General features: G+C 41.5%; 1 protein-coding gene across 1 annotated transcript in view; it reads left to right on the top strand.

The window, feature by feature from the left end:
• TRPM8 (transient receptor potential cation channel subfamily M member 8) overlaps nt 1–13,895 on the top strand; it is a gene marked incomplete at both ends in the record, with an annotated part of 42,065 nt that extends 28,170 nt beyond the window's left edge. The window contains 8 exons of the mRNA XM_082484459.1: nt 1,269–1,360; nt 2,379–2,520; nt 3,964–4,135; nt 4,366–4,543; nt 7,346–7,536; nt 9,886–9,985; nt 11,908–11,941; nt 13,845–13,895. Of these exons, the coding sequence (XP_082340585.1) occupies nt 1,269–1,360; nt 2,379–2,520; nt 3,964–4,135; nt 4,366–4,543; nt 7,346–7,536; nt 9,886–9,985; nt 11,908–11,941; nt 13,845–13,895 (960 nt within the window). The remainder of the gene's footprint in view (nt 1–1,268; nt 1,361–2,378; nt 2,521–3,963; nt 4,136–4,365; nt 4,544–7,345; nt 7,537–9,885; nt 9,986–11,907; nt 11,942–13,844) is intronic.
• Nucleotides 13,896–14,108: the final 213 nt, after the last annotated feature.

The raw sequence follows: 14,108 nt of genomic DNA on the forward strand, positions 1-14,108 counted from the left end.
CATTTGGTACCTTAAGTAGTAAGAAAGTTATGTGTGGGTCCCAAGATGCTAAAGTAGTGTCTGGTAATATCCTGAGCCTGATATCCTGGTAGCTGCCACAACTGTCCATCCTTAGCAATGCATCATGTGAAGAAAATGCAACAATTGTGCAACTGGAATAGCAAAGTGTGTCTCTTTTCTGCATTTAGAAAAAAACTCCCTGCAATCTGTTTCCTGTGAAAGTACTGAGAACAGAATTGCCTTCCTTGGATATGCCAGTTATAGAGAGATTAACTGCTCAGTACTCTACTATACTTTGATTATTTCAATGAAAATTAAAAATAATTATGATCAGGGACTCAGTCTATTTCTTCAGGCCTGGCAGAGATTTCTCCCGGTTAAGCTACTTGTCCTGATGAGTCACCTCCAGACTGGATCCCGAAGTTGGTTCTTGCACAAACTTTGGAGCCAGGGTGCAGTATCAGTCAATCTGGGAATGGGCAAAGATTCTCACTAGACTTGCAATTCAGAAATAGAGAGCCAGGTAATTAAAAGAATAAATTAAATCTACATCTTTGATCAAAAGCATGTGCATGTAGCCAGGGACAGATTACTGAATGAGCTCTGTGAAGAAAGAGAAGCCAGAATATTTCAACTACCCCAAAACAGTGACCCTCCTGCCTCCCCCCAGTGTTTCATTTGCTCTTAGTGAGTCACACCAAAACTCCTCTGACCCATTTGGCAGCAGTTCTGCTGGAGCATACAATGATCTACCCTGAGTTCCCCTGGCAGCATGTGTATACACATGTGAGCACTAAGTACATCAATCTTGGCTCTTGTCAGGGCTGTTCCTCCACATGCACAAGCATCCTTGTGGTTGGATTCCGTCCTTTGAACACAGTAACTCATACTGTGGTGCAACGTTTGTGTCACTGATGTGCTTAACTGGTCGCAGTGCAAGAGCATTAGCTTCGAACATCTGGACTGCATGAGAAAATGTGTTAAGGAGTGTTAAACATAGAAAATCTTGACCTGTAGTCCTCTTAGAAGTTAATGGTAAAAATATGTTGCCAGTAATTTCTGGCATTGCTGGATATATTAAAAACTCTCTTCTGGGGGAAATGAAAAGCAATCTGAACTCTGGTGTATCTATTATGTGTGACAAAAAATTAAGTGGGGCGGAATAGTTACCATGAGGACATCCAGTGGAGAGAGGGAAGGGAAGGATGGATGAGGACCCCATGGCCAGTGCTGTGTGGTGGTTACTTTCTGCTCTTTTTCCTTCCCAGTGGTATATGAATGGCAGTAAGTATTTCTCAGATCTGTGGAATGTTATGGATACGCTAGCAATCTTCTACTTCATAGCAGGGATTGTGTTCAGGTAAGTAGTATCTTTTCTTGTGGCCATGTTATGGCTTTGCTTCCTTTCTGGGTTTTGACTACAACCTGTAATGAGATTTTGGGAAATGACATGTTTGTGAAACTCCCTGTTCTTTGTGAAGGCCCCAAATACTGCCAAGTCTTTACTCTAAATCTGTAAAAGCAAATAAAGAAATAAAATAAAGTGATTAGGGAACATCTGCATGCAATATTTTCTTGGTTTTGTTTAATGGAAGTTGAGTCTATCCATGGAGTCAAAGGTGGCTTTACTAAACTGAGATCTTTCTGGGCCAGCTGGGCAGCCCTTCTTAATGCCTAGGTTTGAATGAGCATGTTTGGACGAAGATGATTGAAATAGGCTTAGGTTTCATGACAATGCCTTCAAGACTCTCTATATAGAACATATCAGACAAAGTTGCAGGGTAAGATAGTTAATAGCTCAGCGAGTCAAGTTCTTTGGGATTTTCCCTGGCTCCTGTTATTGACTATTTAGTATGGTAATTTGGACTCTCTGAGCTTTCCTGTGTTGTATTTAAGGGGACTGAAATTGTACCTACAATAGTCTAACAGAATGTCATTAGCTCATGTAAGCTGTTTTACATGAATGGGTGAGTTAGCAACCATGACAAAGAAATGATGGAAACACATTTTTACGGTGTAGTTGTTCAGGCACCTGTTACTTAGTTCTTGTTGCTTCAGTGCAGCAGAGTGGTCATTGCACTGTGAAGTTTTTGGAGGGCTGTGGGAGTAGCTAAAGGTACAAGATAGTTAATAGTTTCAGAGGTGAAGAGGAGACACAGCAATGATGTAGCTAAGATAGGAAGTGTGTAAACAAGGCATGCGTTAACCAGTCCTACCACCTGTTGTCAGGTGGGAGTTGGTGGGAGAGGGCATGGGGCCCTGGATAGCAGTGCTCTGTTTTCCAGTTACTTTCCACTCCCCGTTTCAGTGTATTTTTACCTGACTTCCACATGCTTTACCCAACGCTTCTCTTTATTTTCTTTTACTGTCTCCATCAGGCTTCACTCATCTGATGAAAGCTCTTGGTATTCTGGGAGAGTCATTTTCTGTTTGGACTACATAGTTTTTACTCTGAGGCTGATCCATATTTTCACAGTTAGCAGGAATCTAGGACCCAAAATTATTATGCTGCAGAGGATGGTAAGATTCTGGCAGCTATTCAAGAGAGTCTAAATAAATGATATGACACCTTTTTTTTTTTTTTCCTCAAGAGCGAAAATCACCACTGTTCTGATGATGGCAGCAAGTTCTCTCCTTCTCTTAAATCTGCTAAACAGGATTAATTAAGATTTAAATAGGCCCTAATTAAGAGCAGGGCCTTTTTCTCTCCCTCTGCACAGGGAGAGAATAAAGATCAGGCTGAAGAACAGAAGAGAAAATTTGTTTCATGGTAGCTTTTGTCTTACATGTCTCAAATGTTTCAGTGGTATATTCCATCACTCTTCTTGCTCACATGAGCATTCCCCAAACAAGACGATGATGAATGGCATAGGAGGAGGAGGATTTCTGTCTTCCACTGCATCCATTACACAAGTAACTGGAGAAGTGGGTGGTGAGGAGCCTCTCATGTAGTGGCCGGGCTAATTATGTCCTTTGTAGCTGGAGGGGATGTTTGCTAGCAGACTGGGAAAGGTAATAGGAAGACAGTGGGATTCCATATAATACAGATGATGTGGCTTACTGTAGGTGTGGGAATGAGGAGCATTGGAGAGTTGGGAGTATGTCTGCTTGAATTTGTGCATGTCACTTGGAGCTGATCTTGTATATGGAACTTAAAAACCAGCTATGTAGTGACAATGGAAGTAACAGCGTGGTCTGCAGCTTACCCAGAAAGCCTTTCTTTTGCCATGTACCACTGCTGCAAAGCTGAAGTCTAGAGGTTACCTGGTCCTAGAGTGCCTTATGATACGGAAGCAACAGCATAGGATTGTTTCCTGTACATCTTTCTCTTGTTTGGCCTTCTTCAAAAGGGATGAGTTTTTGAGTAAGTCTAATAATAAAGGTGCTTGGGGCTAGTGGAATGGCAGATCTTGGTGGGGGGTGGGTCGCAAAGAATGGAGAAGCTCAGCTGGGATATTAACAGTCTTCAGTTATCTGTATGTTGTTAAGAGCTAGGAATTCATGAAACTGTTAGCCAGAGCGTCTGGACTGTAAATGCTCGTTTGAAGCTGTCCAGAGTGGCATTTTCAGAAGTGGTGGCTGCTTTCACCTGACCCTTGGCTGCAGGGTCTGCAGCTACAGTTGTTGCATAGTCTTTGTACGTGGATCTTGCTTTTGTGGGTTGAGCCTGTATGATGCCAAGGGGGTATCCTATATTCTGAAATGTGCCTTGGTTTTATGGTTGTGTAAACATTTTTGAAGTTCCCTGAGTGGGAATGGTCAATTATTTGTGTACGTGTGTTGGTGACTGTAAATTTATGGAGCAGTTATCTGAAAACTTGCATTAAAATGGTGCTAACTTGTGTGGGCTTTTCTAATATTGTTCTCTACCCTAATATCAAGTCAGAGAGAGAAAAAGGCATGTGTGGCTTGCAACAGGCATGCAGTGGGGCACTGATGCATTTGCTTGTTGTCCTTTTTCAGATGATAGATGTGTTCTTCTTCCTCTTTCTCTTTGCTGTGTGGATGGTGGCCTTTGGTGTGGCCAGGCAAGGCATCCTGAGGAAGAATGAGCACCGCTGGGAGTGGATATTTCGATCTGTCATCTATGAGCCATACTTGGCTATGTTTGGCCAGTACCCCGATGATGTTGACGGTACCTGTTTTCTGTGGGAAGCTCTCCTGGGTGGGTGGAAGGCTCTGTCCTTTCAGTGGTTGTACAGTCCTGTGTTGTCCCCTTTCCTCCAAGTAGCAGCAATGCAAGGTTTTGTCTGATGGGGAGGAAAGGAAGGAGGAGGCCACACATACTGTCGTCAGTAGCGGTATCTGGGGGTGGACTCAACAGAAAGAGGGCTCACTGTTTGCTCTCTGCTCTTGCCCTCTGAGGTACCACCTACAACTTTGACCGCTGCACCTTTTCTGGGAATGAGTCCAAGCCCTTGTGTGTGGAGCTGGATGCCAACAACCAACCCCGCTTCCCAGAGTGGATTACCATTCCACTTGTCTGTATTTACATGCTCTCAACTAACATCCTCCTTGTGAACCTGCTCGTGGCCATGTTTGGGTAGGTAATAAAGAACTGATCACTTGCTTGTGATCTCTGTACCAATAGCCCTCTGAAAGAGGGAATGAAGCCCTGGAAAATGGCATGAAGTCAGGCCTTGGTGTCTGCTTGTAACTTTTGCAGACGAATTGCTGGGAGGAGTCTGGAAGAGTTCCCAGCTTGAAAAAGACCTCTCAATTGAAGGGTGGTGTGGGAAGGTGAACAAAGGCAAGGTGCTCTTCAGCATTTCTCACAGCAGTCTGATCAAACCTGGTACAACGTGCTGGGGGTGGATTGCTGCCTGTCCTTTTACTACTTCTCCAAGCATTCTTTGCACAGCGGGCTTAGCGCAAACTCCTGTGTTTCACACAGGGGGTGATAGGTGGGTCAGTCCTTTGCCAAGTATGAGTTGCTGTACAACTGATCTTGCTAGACTGAATAAATGAGTTACTACCACAGTCTTTTTATAACACTATGGTTTTATTAACCAGAAGTGCTGTGTGGTGATGATATGTGTGTTACTGCTCTGGTAGCCCTGCTATTTATTGTTCTGACTTATACCACAGGCAATGGGCTGCATCTCCTTGGGACACACAAAAGGACTTTGTCTTGAAAAATGTCGTCATCTCTGTTTTTATATGGTAATTTATCTGTCTGTGGGTCTACCAGTCAGGAGGTCTATTCTGGTACCTTGTGAAGTGTTAAACCATGCAGATGGATCAGACACCTGAAATGTGGTGCTGGTAACAGCTGACAGTATCACATAGCCAACAGTGATTTGCCAAATAAAAATGGTTGCTGTTGTGCACATTATCAAATATACATGGGCTGCATTGGGCCCAGCAAGAGAAAACCATAACTGGTCCTCAGGAAAAAGTTTCCTCAGTGTCTTCCAGAAATCGTTGGTATTTACACTGCAAGCTCTGACACAGAGTTGAGTTAAAAATGGGAAGTCCTTATATCAGACTTGTGGAATGTAATACCCCGTCTCACTTCTGACTTGTGAATACAGTTGGATTGGTGCTGTGGCTCTGTTCTCCTTCCCAGTCCTGCTTCTTTTCTGCTTTATACTCCCTTGCAGCACAGAAAAAAATATACTTACAACCCCTGAGCATCATTCCGGAGGTCCACTATGTTTATTTTTGCATGTTTTCATAGTACCTTGGCAGTGACTGGCTTGGAAGGAATTTACTTTGCAACAAGAGTATTTACAAGAAGTGCTACTTGATTTTCCTCAAGAGGATCTCCCTCCCAGATGCCAGTGCCAATTTTGCCTGGTCTAAGATGTATTAGCGTGATGAGTTGAGAAGCCCTTCATCTTTGGGATCTGCTCTCCCCTCAGGTCAACCTTTCTTCCGATGCTGACCTGGACTCCAAAGACAAGTCAGAAATGTGATTTTTGGCAAGGCAACTAGGACTGGTACAGCATATCTATTTTTCGTACGTGTGTTTTCCTAACCTGCACAGGACCTGGGAACAGAAGACAATGCTTATACTCCCTAGAAAGGGTGAAAGCAATTCACTTTATTAAAGGAATGTATAGCAGTAAGCCAGCTCTACCCTAGAAGCCTTTGATATTTGTTAAAACACTTATTTTAACAGCATCTAACAGCAAAAGTTCTGGTTTATCCAGTTATGCCAGTAAAAACCTAGTTTTTGCCAGTTTGGCTTATTTTGTGGAAGGACCCAGCATGAATTCTCTAATGACACTCTCAGAGCTTTGCACAGTTCATTTTAACAATAGATTGAACAAGTTAATCAAGCAGGAGAACTGGATTGTACTGAACTCGGGAAACCCGGTGGGCAAACAGTAATCCCAGATGGTTGTTTTGTTGATGCAGTTACATATGTGTGAATCTATGATGGCTCATCCTAAGACCACTCTGTACATAGTATTTGTCAATCTTTAATAATGGTGATGTTTATTAGATATGAATCCAGTCAATGTCTCTATATGTTATAATTGCAATTATATATTAATTTTAACAACAGAGAACCCAACTTGTTCCTTGTATCCAGTATGCATTAGCTAAAAAGGGTGGATATTACATTTTAGATACTTCTGAAATTCAGGATTTTACTTATCTTCTAAAACAAAAGATAATTTCCAACAGGTGAGGGTTTTATCTTATCTTGTGTAAGGGTCTGATAGGATCTCAACACAGACATTTTGGATGTATCCAAACATCTATTTAATGTCAACAATGAAAGGTCAAGCAGTCTGTGAGCTGTTTGCTCTTGTGGGTGTTGCTTTGCTGGGTTCATACAGTGCTTAGTACAGTAGGTTTGATCCATGCCTGAAGCATTCTTAATGCCTCTACTAAAAATCTCAGGAGCTTTTCATTTTTGTAAATGTTCTATTTTTATGTTTGCTTTTTTGTTTTCTTTTTGCTTGTTTGTTTGGTTTTTGTTTTTTTTTTTTTTTTTTTGCTTAGAAAGAAGTTAGCTGATGAATTAATGAGACACGGTATCTTGCAAAGAAGCATCCTGTTGTCATGTGTCTAGGCTGGAAGAAAATTGCCTAGAGCTAAGGTAGTGAAAGTATGTGGAGTGTTTTCTCCCTGTTCCTATTTTTTCCAGTTTATTTGTAACTTTAGGTTTGGTTTTTTATAGTATTGTCTTAGTTCTGCTCATTTTCAAATTTCTCTCTAAAAAGGAGGACAAACTCAATAACCTCCTAATCGGAAAAAAAAAATACCAGCTCCAGGATGACTTTATAAAAACATGCCCTGGTATAACAAAGAGAAAAGCTGTCTTACTTGGATCTGATGGATGTCCTTGAATAAATAATGCCGTACGTATTTTCTCTTATTCACCTATTAGTTACACTGTTGGATCAGTGCAAGAGAACAATGATCAGGTGTGGAAGTTCCAGCGTTACTTCTTGGTCCAAGAATACTGCAGTCGCTTGACTATCCCCTTCCCTTTCGTCATCTTTGCCTACATACTCATGGTGATGAGGAAATGTTTCAAATGCTGCTGCAAGAAAGAAAGTAAAGAGCCATCTATTTGTTGTGAGTTGGATTATTCCTTACTGTCTAAACGTCAGCTCTGTGGCAGGTTCATTGCAACTCTTCCATGGCATACTGTGCTTAAACCAGGCAGTTAGTGTTTTGGCAGGAAATTTTCAAGGGCAGTGTAGACCTTGAAGGAGGTGGTTGTACCGGAAATGAGAAGCAGCTCATTCATGTTTTCTATCAAATGCAAATCCACTGTGTTGCTGGAAATCTCTTCAGTAAGATTCAAATCAAAGCCCCTGGCTGCTTCTCAGCCATAATCTTCCTTCAGTACTTAAGGTGTGCTCTCTCTTGGATATGAGGAATTATACGCCTGACTTCTCATGCTGAAACTCCAATTGAGCATTGTTGTGATTCCCACCCCACAGTAGCTTTGGTTTTGGTCTAGTTGGAGAGCTTTTGTGTTTTACAATGAGACCTGCTCTGCTTGAGTACTATGCAGGGTTATCCAGTGCTTTCTTGTCCAAGCCATTTCAAGGCCGAATTACCTCACGTGTGTGAATCAATCAAGTCTTCAAATTAATGCTATTAGTTTAGGGCTGTCTATGTGGCTTCCTAGCTTTGAAAGTTTGGGGTTTGTTTTGGTTTTTTTGGGGGGGGTTGTTTTTCCTTTTTTTTTTTTGTGTGTGTGTGTGTGTGTATTAGAGCACTGAATAAATTAATCCAGAACCTGCAACAGCTGAAAGCTATCTTCATGGTTTGCATGAAAAATGTAAATTTGTCATTAGCGTCTGATAGTGCATCCCTTCTGCACTGCTCCCAAGTGGCAGAAATCCCTGATCCTGCACGCTCTGGAAGTTTAGATAAATTGTATAAGAGGTAGTCTTAATCTCTGCTTGCCACTCTGCCTTCTGGAATTGCATTTCTTTCTGTCCTTCCCTTACAGTCTCTCAGCTAATACAGCTAGGAGCTGCTAGGGCAGCCTAGTAGACCACAGTCTTCTCTTCAGAGGCTTTTGTGCCTGCTGGTGAGTGACTGAAAGAGAATGCAGAGTCTCCTGGCCCTCTGGGCATGGCCAAATGGACAACCTGCCTCAAAAATACAGGAGTGGCTGAGTCAGTCCTGTAGCTATTTCCCCCTTATTTACCCTGTCAGAAGGCACAGATATGAATTGCTTTAACAAGCTTTCCTGCCTCCCCCCTCCCCCACCCAAACAAATGGAGCACTTTCTCTTTTTTTAATAGCCATGCAGAAGCAGATGAGAGAGGATAAGTTGAGTTAATTGACAGAATCATTCCCATCCATCAGCAACCTGACTGTTGCCCTGCAGCACAGGCTGGATTTGTTATTTGTTTAGGAGAAAGATGCCTGCTTTGGGGTATAAAATTCCTTAGCACTGACTAAATAGTTTTGGCTGTCCAAATCACTCTTTGGTTTCCTTGCTGGGGAGGCTGTTTAACTGCAGATACTACTGTCCAAGTGATGCACAGTTGATGTTGGAGTTCTAAAAGCAAATGAAAGAATGAATTAGAGCCAGAATATCATTGTAGTTGAGCTGGTGACAGGAACTGGGAACTGCATGGAAGAAGCACATTAATGTATCGTCTACTGCAAAATCCCAGCTTCCCTACTTAACTCTTATGGAAACGGTTGGGGTTCTGGTGCTACAATGCCTGTTGGTATCAGGGAGAACAACTGAGGCTGTGTGAGGTCAGGGGAGCACTGGGTGGAGGAAATATAACTTCAGTCATTTGCCAGCCATGGGCTCCTTCTGTCTCAGCTAACTTTTTTTGATTAAAACCCATGTGGTTTGTGCTGTCCTGTTGGAACAGGATAAAATGCAGAAGTATTATCCTGGAGGACTTTGACTCAAAGTGTCACTCCTTAATTTACAGCATCAACAGGAGATGACTTTTGCAGAAGACAATGCTTCATCATTTTGAAAGGTTTTATTTCAATGATAAGTCATACAACATGGTTCTTAATATGTGTTACTCTTAGTGATACAATATGGGATAATGTATAAAGAAATGGAAAGCTTAAACCCAGATAGGAACTTTCTGGAATGTCCTTTGCCTGTTGAAACATCTGCCATTTCACAAAGCCCTTTTGTTAACCAAGACTCAAAAGAATTCCAGAAAGACTTTTGGAGCTTTTTGGGGTTTTTGTTTATATTTTATTTTTTTAAGCAACTCTAGTTGCCAGGAGCATACAGTAAAATGCATTAATGTCATGTTTATCAGAGGTGTGTCACAGGCAGGAAGTGGGGCTGTGAAGGCTCTGGATGCAGAGAAGGTGTCATCAGCCTCAGATTGCAAGCACTAATCCATCCTTTTTGCACCTTAGCACCAGAAAGACAAATTAACTGAATTTAGTGTTGTTGTTTTTCTTGACATACATTTTCAGGCTCAAAAAATGAGGACAATGAAATTCTGGCATGGGAAGCTGTCATGAAGGAAAATTACCTTGTCAAAATCAATACCAAAGCAAATGATTCATCAGAAGAGTACGTCTGCCCTTCTTTGTATTCATTCTCTTGACTTTCTGTTGAATATTTTTAGTGAAGGCAAGTTTTCAGTGGCTCTAAATGTTTACAAACTAATGAGTAGATAAATAAACTCAGCATAAATGGGCCTTTTCTTTTTAAGTAAAATGATGGCTTTTTGTCAGCTGCTGCAGACTGTCTTCAGAAATAATTGATTTGGCTGGTAAAATGCTAATGGCAATATTGCAAGGGTTATAATGGCATATTATGCACACAGTAGCTGGGTAGATGTATTAAAGACACTTGTTCCAAATGTCTCTTACAGTATTTCTCAAATGATTTCACCTTTCTGTACTTGAATCTTTCTATTTTACCACCAGAGGGGAAAATGCTGTCTTCCTGTACTGTTTTAAGGTCTCATTGTGGAAAGCAGTCCTATAGTTGATTAGTTTTGCAATATGCACTTAGCAGAGAATATTTAGTATTAGACCTGGAATATTAAGCGTTCTCATGGCATCGATCTATACAGAGGTCTGTACTTAATAGCACGAGTGGGAAAGACCTCTTGGAGAGTGGAGGATGCTATTTGGAATGGTGGTATTTGAAGGTTGGTGACTTGGACTACTCTTCTGTGTCTGCCAGATCATGACACTTTATATTTGGGATCTGTCTCAGTGTTTTTAGAGTAATAGGATAAGAGGAAAGAGAAACATAAAGGAAGCTAGAACACAGCAACAGTAACCTGCTGTGTATAATAGCTTAATTTTGTAGCTGGCTTCCAGCAGCCTGAGTATTTCCCTAAATCAAATGTAAGAGAAGAGCTGTTAAGAATGGATAGGAAAGACCGTACTCTTCCAGTCCCTGTGCCCCTGCTGCAGAAATTGCTGTCCACAAGTAAGTGTTTATGTTAAGAATACTCAGAGGCATTCAGCATGGGATAAGAAGCCAAACAAATAAAAAAAAAAAAAAAAAAAAAGCTTTTACACTGGAAGCAGAAGAGTCATGACAAGGAAAATTGAATAGTGCAGCACTAACAGTAATTCATATGTTAGATCACAGAATCACAGAATGGTCAGGGTTGGAATGGACCTCTGGAGATCATCTAGTCCAACCCCCCTGACAGAGCAGGGTCACCTACAGCAAGTTGCACAGGACGGTGTCCAGGTGGGTTTTGAACGTCTCCAGAGTTGGAGACTCCACCACCTCTCTGGGCAGCCTGTTCCAGTGCTCTGCCACCCTCAAGGTAAAGAAGTTCCTCCTCATGTTTAGATGAAACTTCCTAAGTTCAAGTTTGTGCCCATTACCTTTTGTCCTACCACTGGGCACCACTGAAAAAAGACTGGTCCCATCTACCTGGCACCCTCCCTTTAAGTATTTATAAGTATTGATAAGATCCCCCCTCGGTCTTCTTTTCTGCAGACTAAAAAGACCCAAGTCTCTCTGCCTTTCCTCATAAGAAAGATGTTCCAGTCCCCTAATCATCTTTGTAGCCCTTCGCTGGACCCTCTCCAGCAGTTCCCTGTCCTTGAACTGGGGAGCCCAGAACTAGACACAGTACTCCAGATGTGGCATCACCAGGGCAGAGCAGAAGGGGAGGATGACCTCCCTTGACCTGCTGGCCGCACTCTTCTTGATGCACCCCAGAATCCAAGTTAATATACTTGCAATAAAAACAATGTCAAACCTGCAGCCCTGCCTTCTCGGCAGAAGGAAAGACTGGTCTTCCCAAGCAGGGGCATCTGCAATCTGTTTTGTAACTGACCTCTAGCTGTAGTTGCCTTAGCTCCACTCTTCAGCCAAAGATGAGGACTAGATCTCTTAGCTCCAGATAGACTTCTGCAAAATAGTTCTGCACAGTTTTGCAAAGCGGGGAGGGGGAATAGCCAAGGTTTCTCTAACGCTGTGATTCAGTCCTCTCCTCTATGTCCTCTTTCTGTTTTCAGGATGGTGCATCGATTTAGACAGCTGGATGCAAAGGTACTTGTGTCTCAGACTTCTCTGGGCGATGTGTCTCTGTCTGGTAAAGCAGGTAGTGGTCCGCAAGGAAAATGAGGATCACCAAGAGATATGCAATCTTTGTTACTATTGGCAGGACCCCATTTTCATTGGGCTTTTTTTAATGTGCTCTTTTGCACTTTTGATTTCATATGTAGCATCACATTGTGCTGGAAAATGAAGTAGAAAGATTCTTGCATAGCACTGAAGAAGTGTTTCTCAGTATTCCTTATTAGATGGAATAGAAGTAAAAATAACTTCTGTCTTATAAAACTGCAATATTCTCCTGTGTAGCAGGCCCGTGAAACACCAATGGCAAGAAGGGGCTTTACACACTTACAATATGCCCTTCTCAAACACGTGTTCTGTCAAGTTTAGCTCCTAGTACTGAAGGCATGAGGTCATTAATCCTTTTTGTTTGTTTGTTTAACCTGTGCTTGTAAAATTAAGTGGCAGTTCAGATGTATTATGGCAAGCCTTCAGATAACACAGGCAATATCTGCTGGGTAAACAAAGAATGCTCCATATGTATTGCAGGGTAGGAAGACCTTTAATTATTATTAAAATGACCAATTCTCATCTGATTCACAGAAACATCCTGTGCTGAAGCAATATAAAGCTACCAATCTACTAGAGAGCACATCATTATCAGAATTGTTGTACAAGTATACTTTTTGACTGTGAGACTGGAAAGACCTTTACAATGAATGTTTTTTTGAGGGCTTGATTGAATTTTGCCTCTGAAGTAGGGAGTTGCATCGGTGTGAAGAACAGACTTTTTAGAAGTCCAAGGGTGAAAAGGCCCACATATACTTCAAAAGGTTTATTTTGATTGCTGTCAAATATTTTAGATTACAAAATAATACCTTGCTTTCAAGACTGAAATGGAAATGGTGACCAACCAAGTATGTGTCTAGTGATGCTCCTCTTGAAACTGAAAGGAAATACGATAACCTTAATTCTATACTGAAAAGTAATACCCAAATTGTACCTCTTATTCTGTGAGAGAATACCTTACAGCAAGCTGTTTTGTCTATTCCTGCCTTCAGCTTTAATGACAGAAATGTGCTTAGGAGTAGTGCCCTTGAGAGCAAGGCGCTACGGGGATATCTCACTGTCTCTCACTTCAGATGGTGTCCTAAAAACAAGTTCTGAGGATGTAACTGAGTCCTAGGCATGACCCCTGATCATGGGGTAAACTTTTCTTTAAATTTGATGCGGTTGTCCCAAGGAATAATAGAGTTCGGTTATGGCATGGGGAAGGTTTGAAAGCAGCTCCATGTGTCAGAATGAATGCTCCACAAAACTCCAGTGATCTGCAATCTCTGCTTTGAAGGAGTACAAAGAGATGGAGTATAGATGAGACCTTGTAGCTGTCATGATGCCTGCTTGCTAACTAGGTGAAATACATACGCATTAGGGCTCACTGCATTAATTGCATTGGTGAAAACTCTAATTGGGAGTGTCCTTTCAAGCACTGTTGCATTTGATATAATATTTCGAGAGGCAATTACTTGTTACACATATTACTTATTAGCATTGCTTTCCTGTGAAAAGCAATATTAACGCTACTTCATTTGCCACCACAGTGTGACTACCGAGTACAAAAAGCAGTCAGTTATTGCTTTCAGAGTGGTGGCTGGCATCCACGGGGTAGCCAGGGAGGGAGGAGTTCACATAAGGGTTTTTGTGCCTCTTGTGGCTGACTTTGTATGGTATTTTCTAGGGTTTGTATGTCGTAGGTATTTACCACTGCTTGCTTGTTTTGTTCTCTTCCTTTCCCTTCATGCCAAGCTGTGATCATCTGTTGGAATGAGTTAGATTGATTTTATATAAACAAAGCTTCTCTTCTTTTTTTTTTTTTTTTTTTTTTTTAATTCTTAAGCTCTCTGATTTGAAAGGCCTTCTGAAAGAGATTTCCAGCAAAATCAAATGAATTCAGTTGAAATCCAAGAGCAGTTACCTGAGCAGGGGTAAGCCCTCTTTAAATCCATTCTCTGACTTGAATAAGTTATCAGCATCTGTGATGTTAAATTGGTATGTCTTTGGAAGAAGAGTTGTTATTAATTATTGATACTTGTATAGATGTTGTCTAATATTTGAAAAGAAATAAAAGCTAAATTCTCTTCCTCATTTCTTTTTTTCTGAA

This window comes from Vanellus vanellus, assembly GCF_965231255.1.
Source record: "Vanellus vanellus genome assembly, chromosome: 5".
NCBI lineage: Eukaryota > Metazoa > Chordata > Aves > Charadriiformes > Charadriidae > Vanellus > Vanellus vanellus.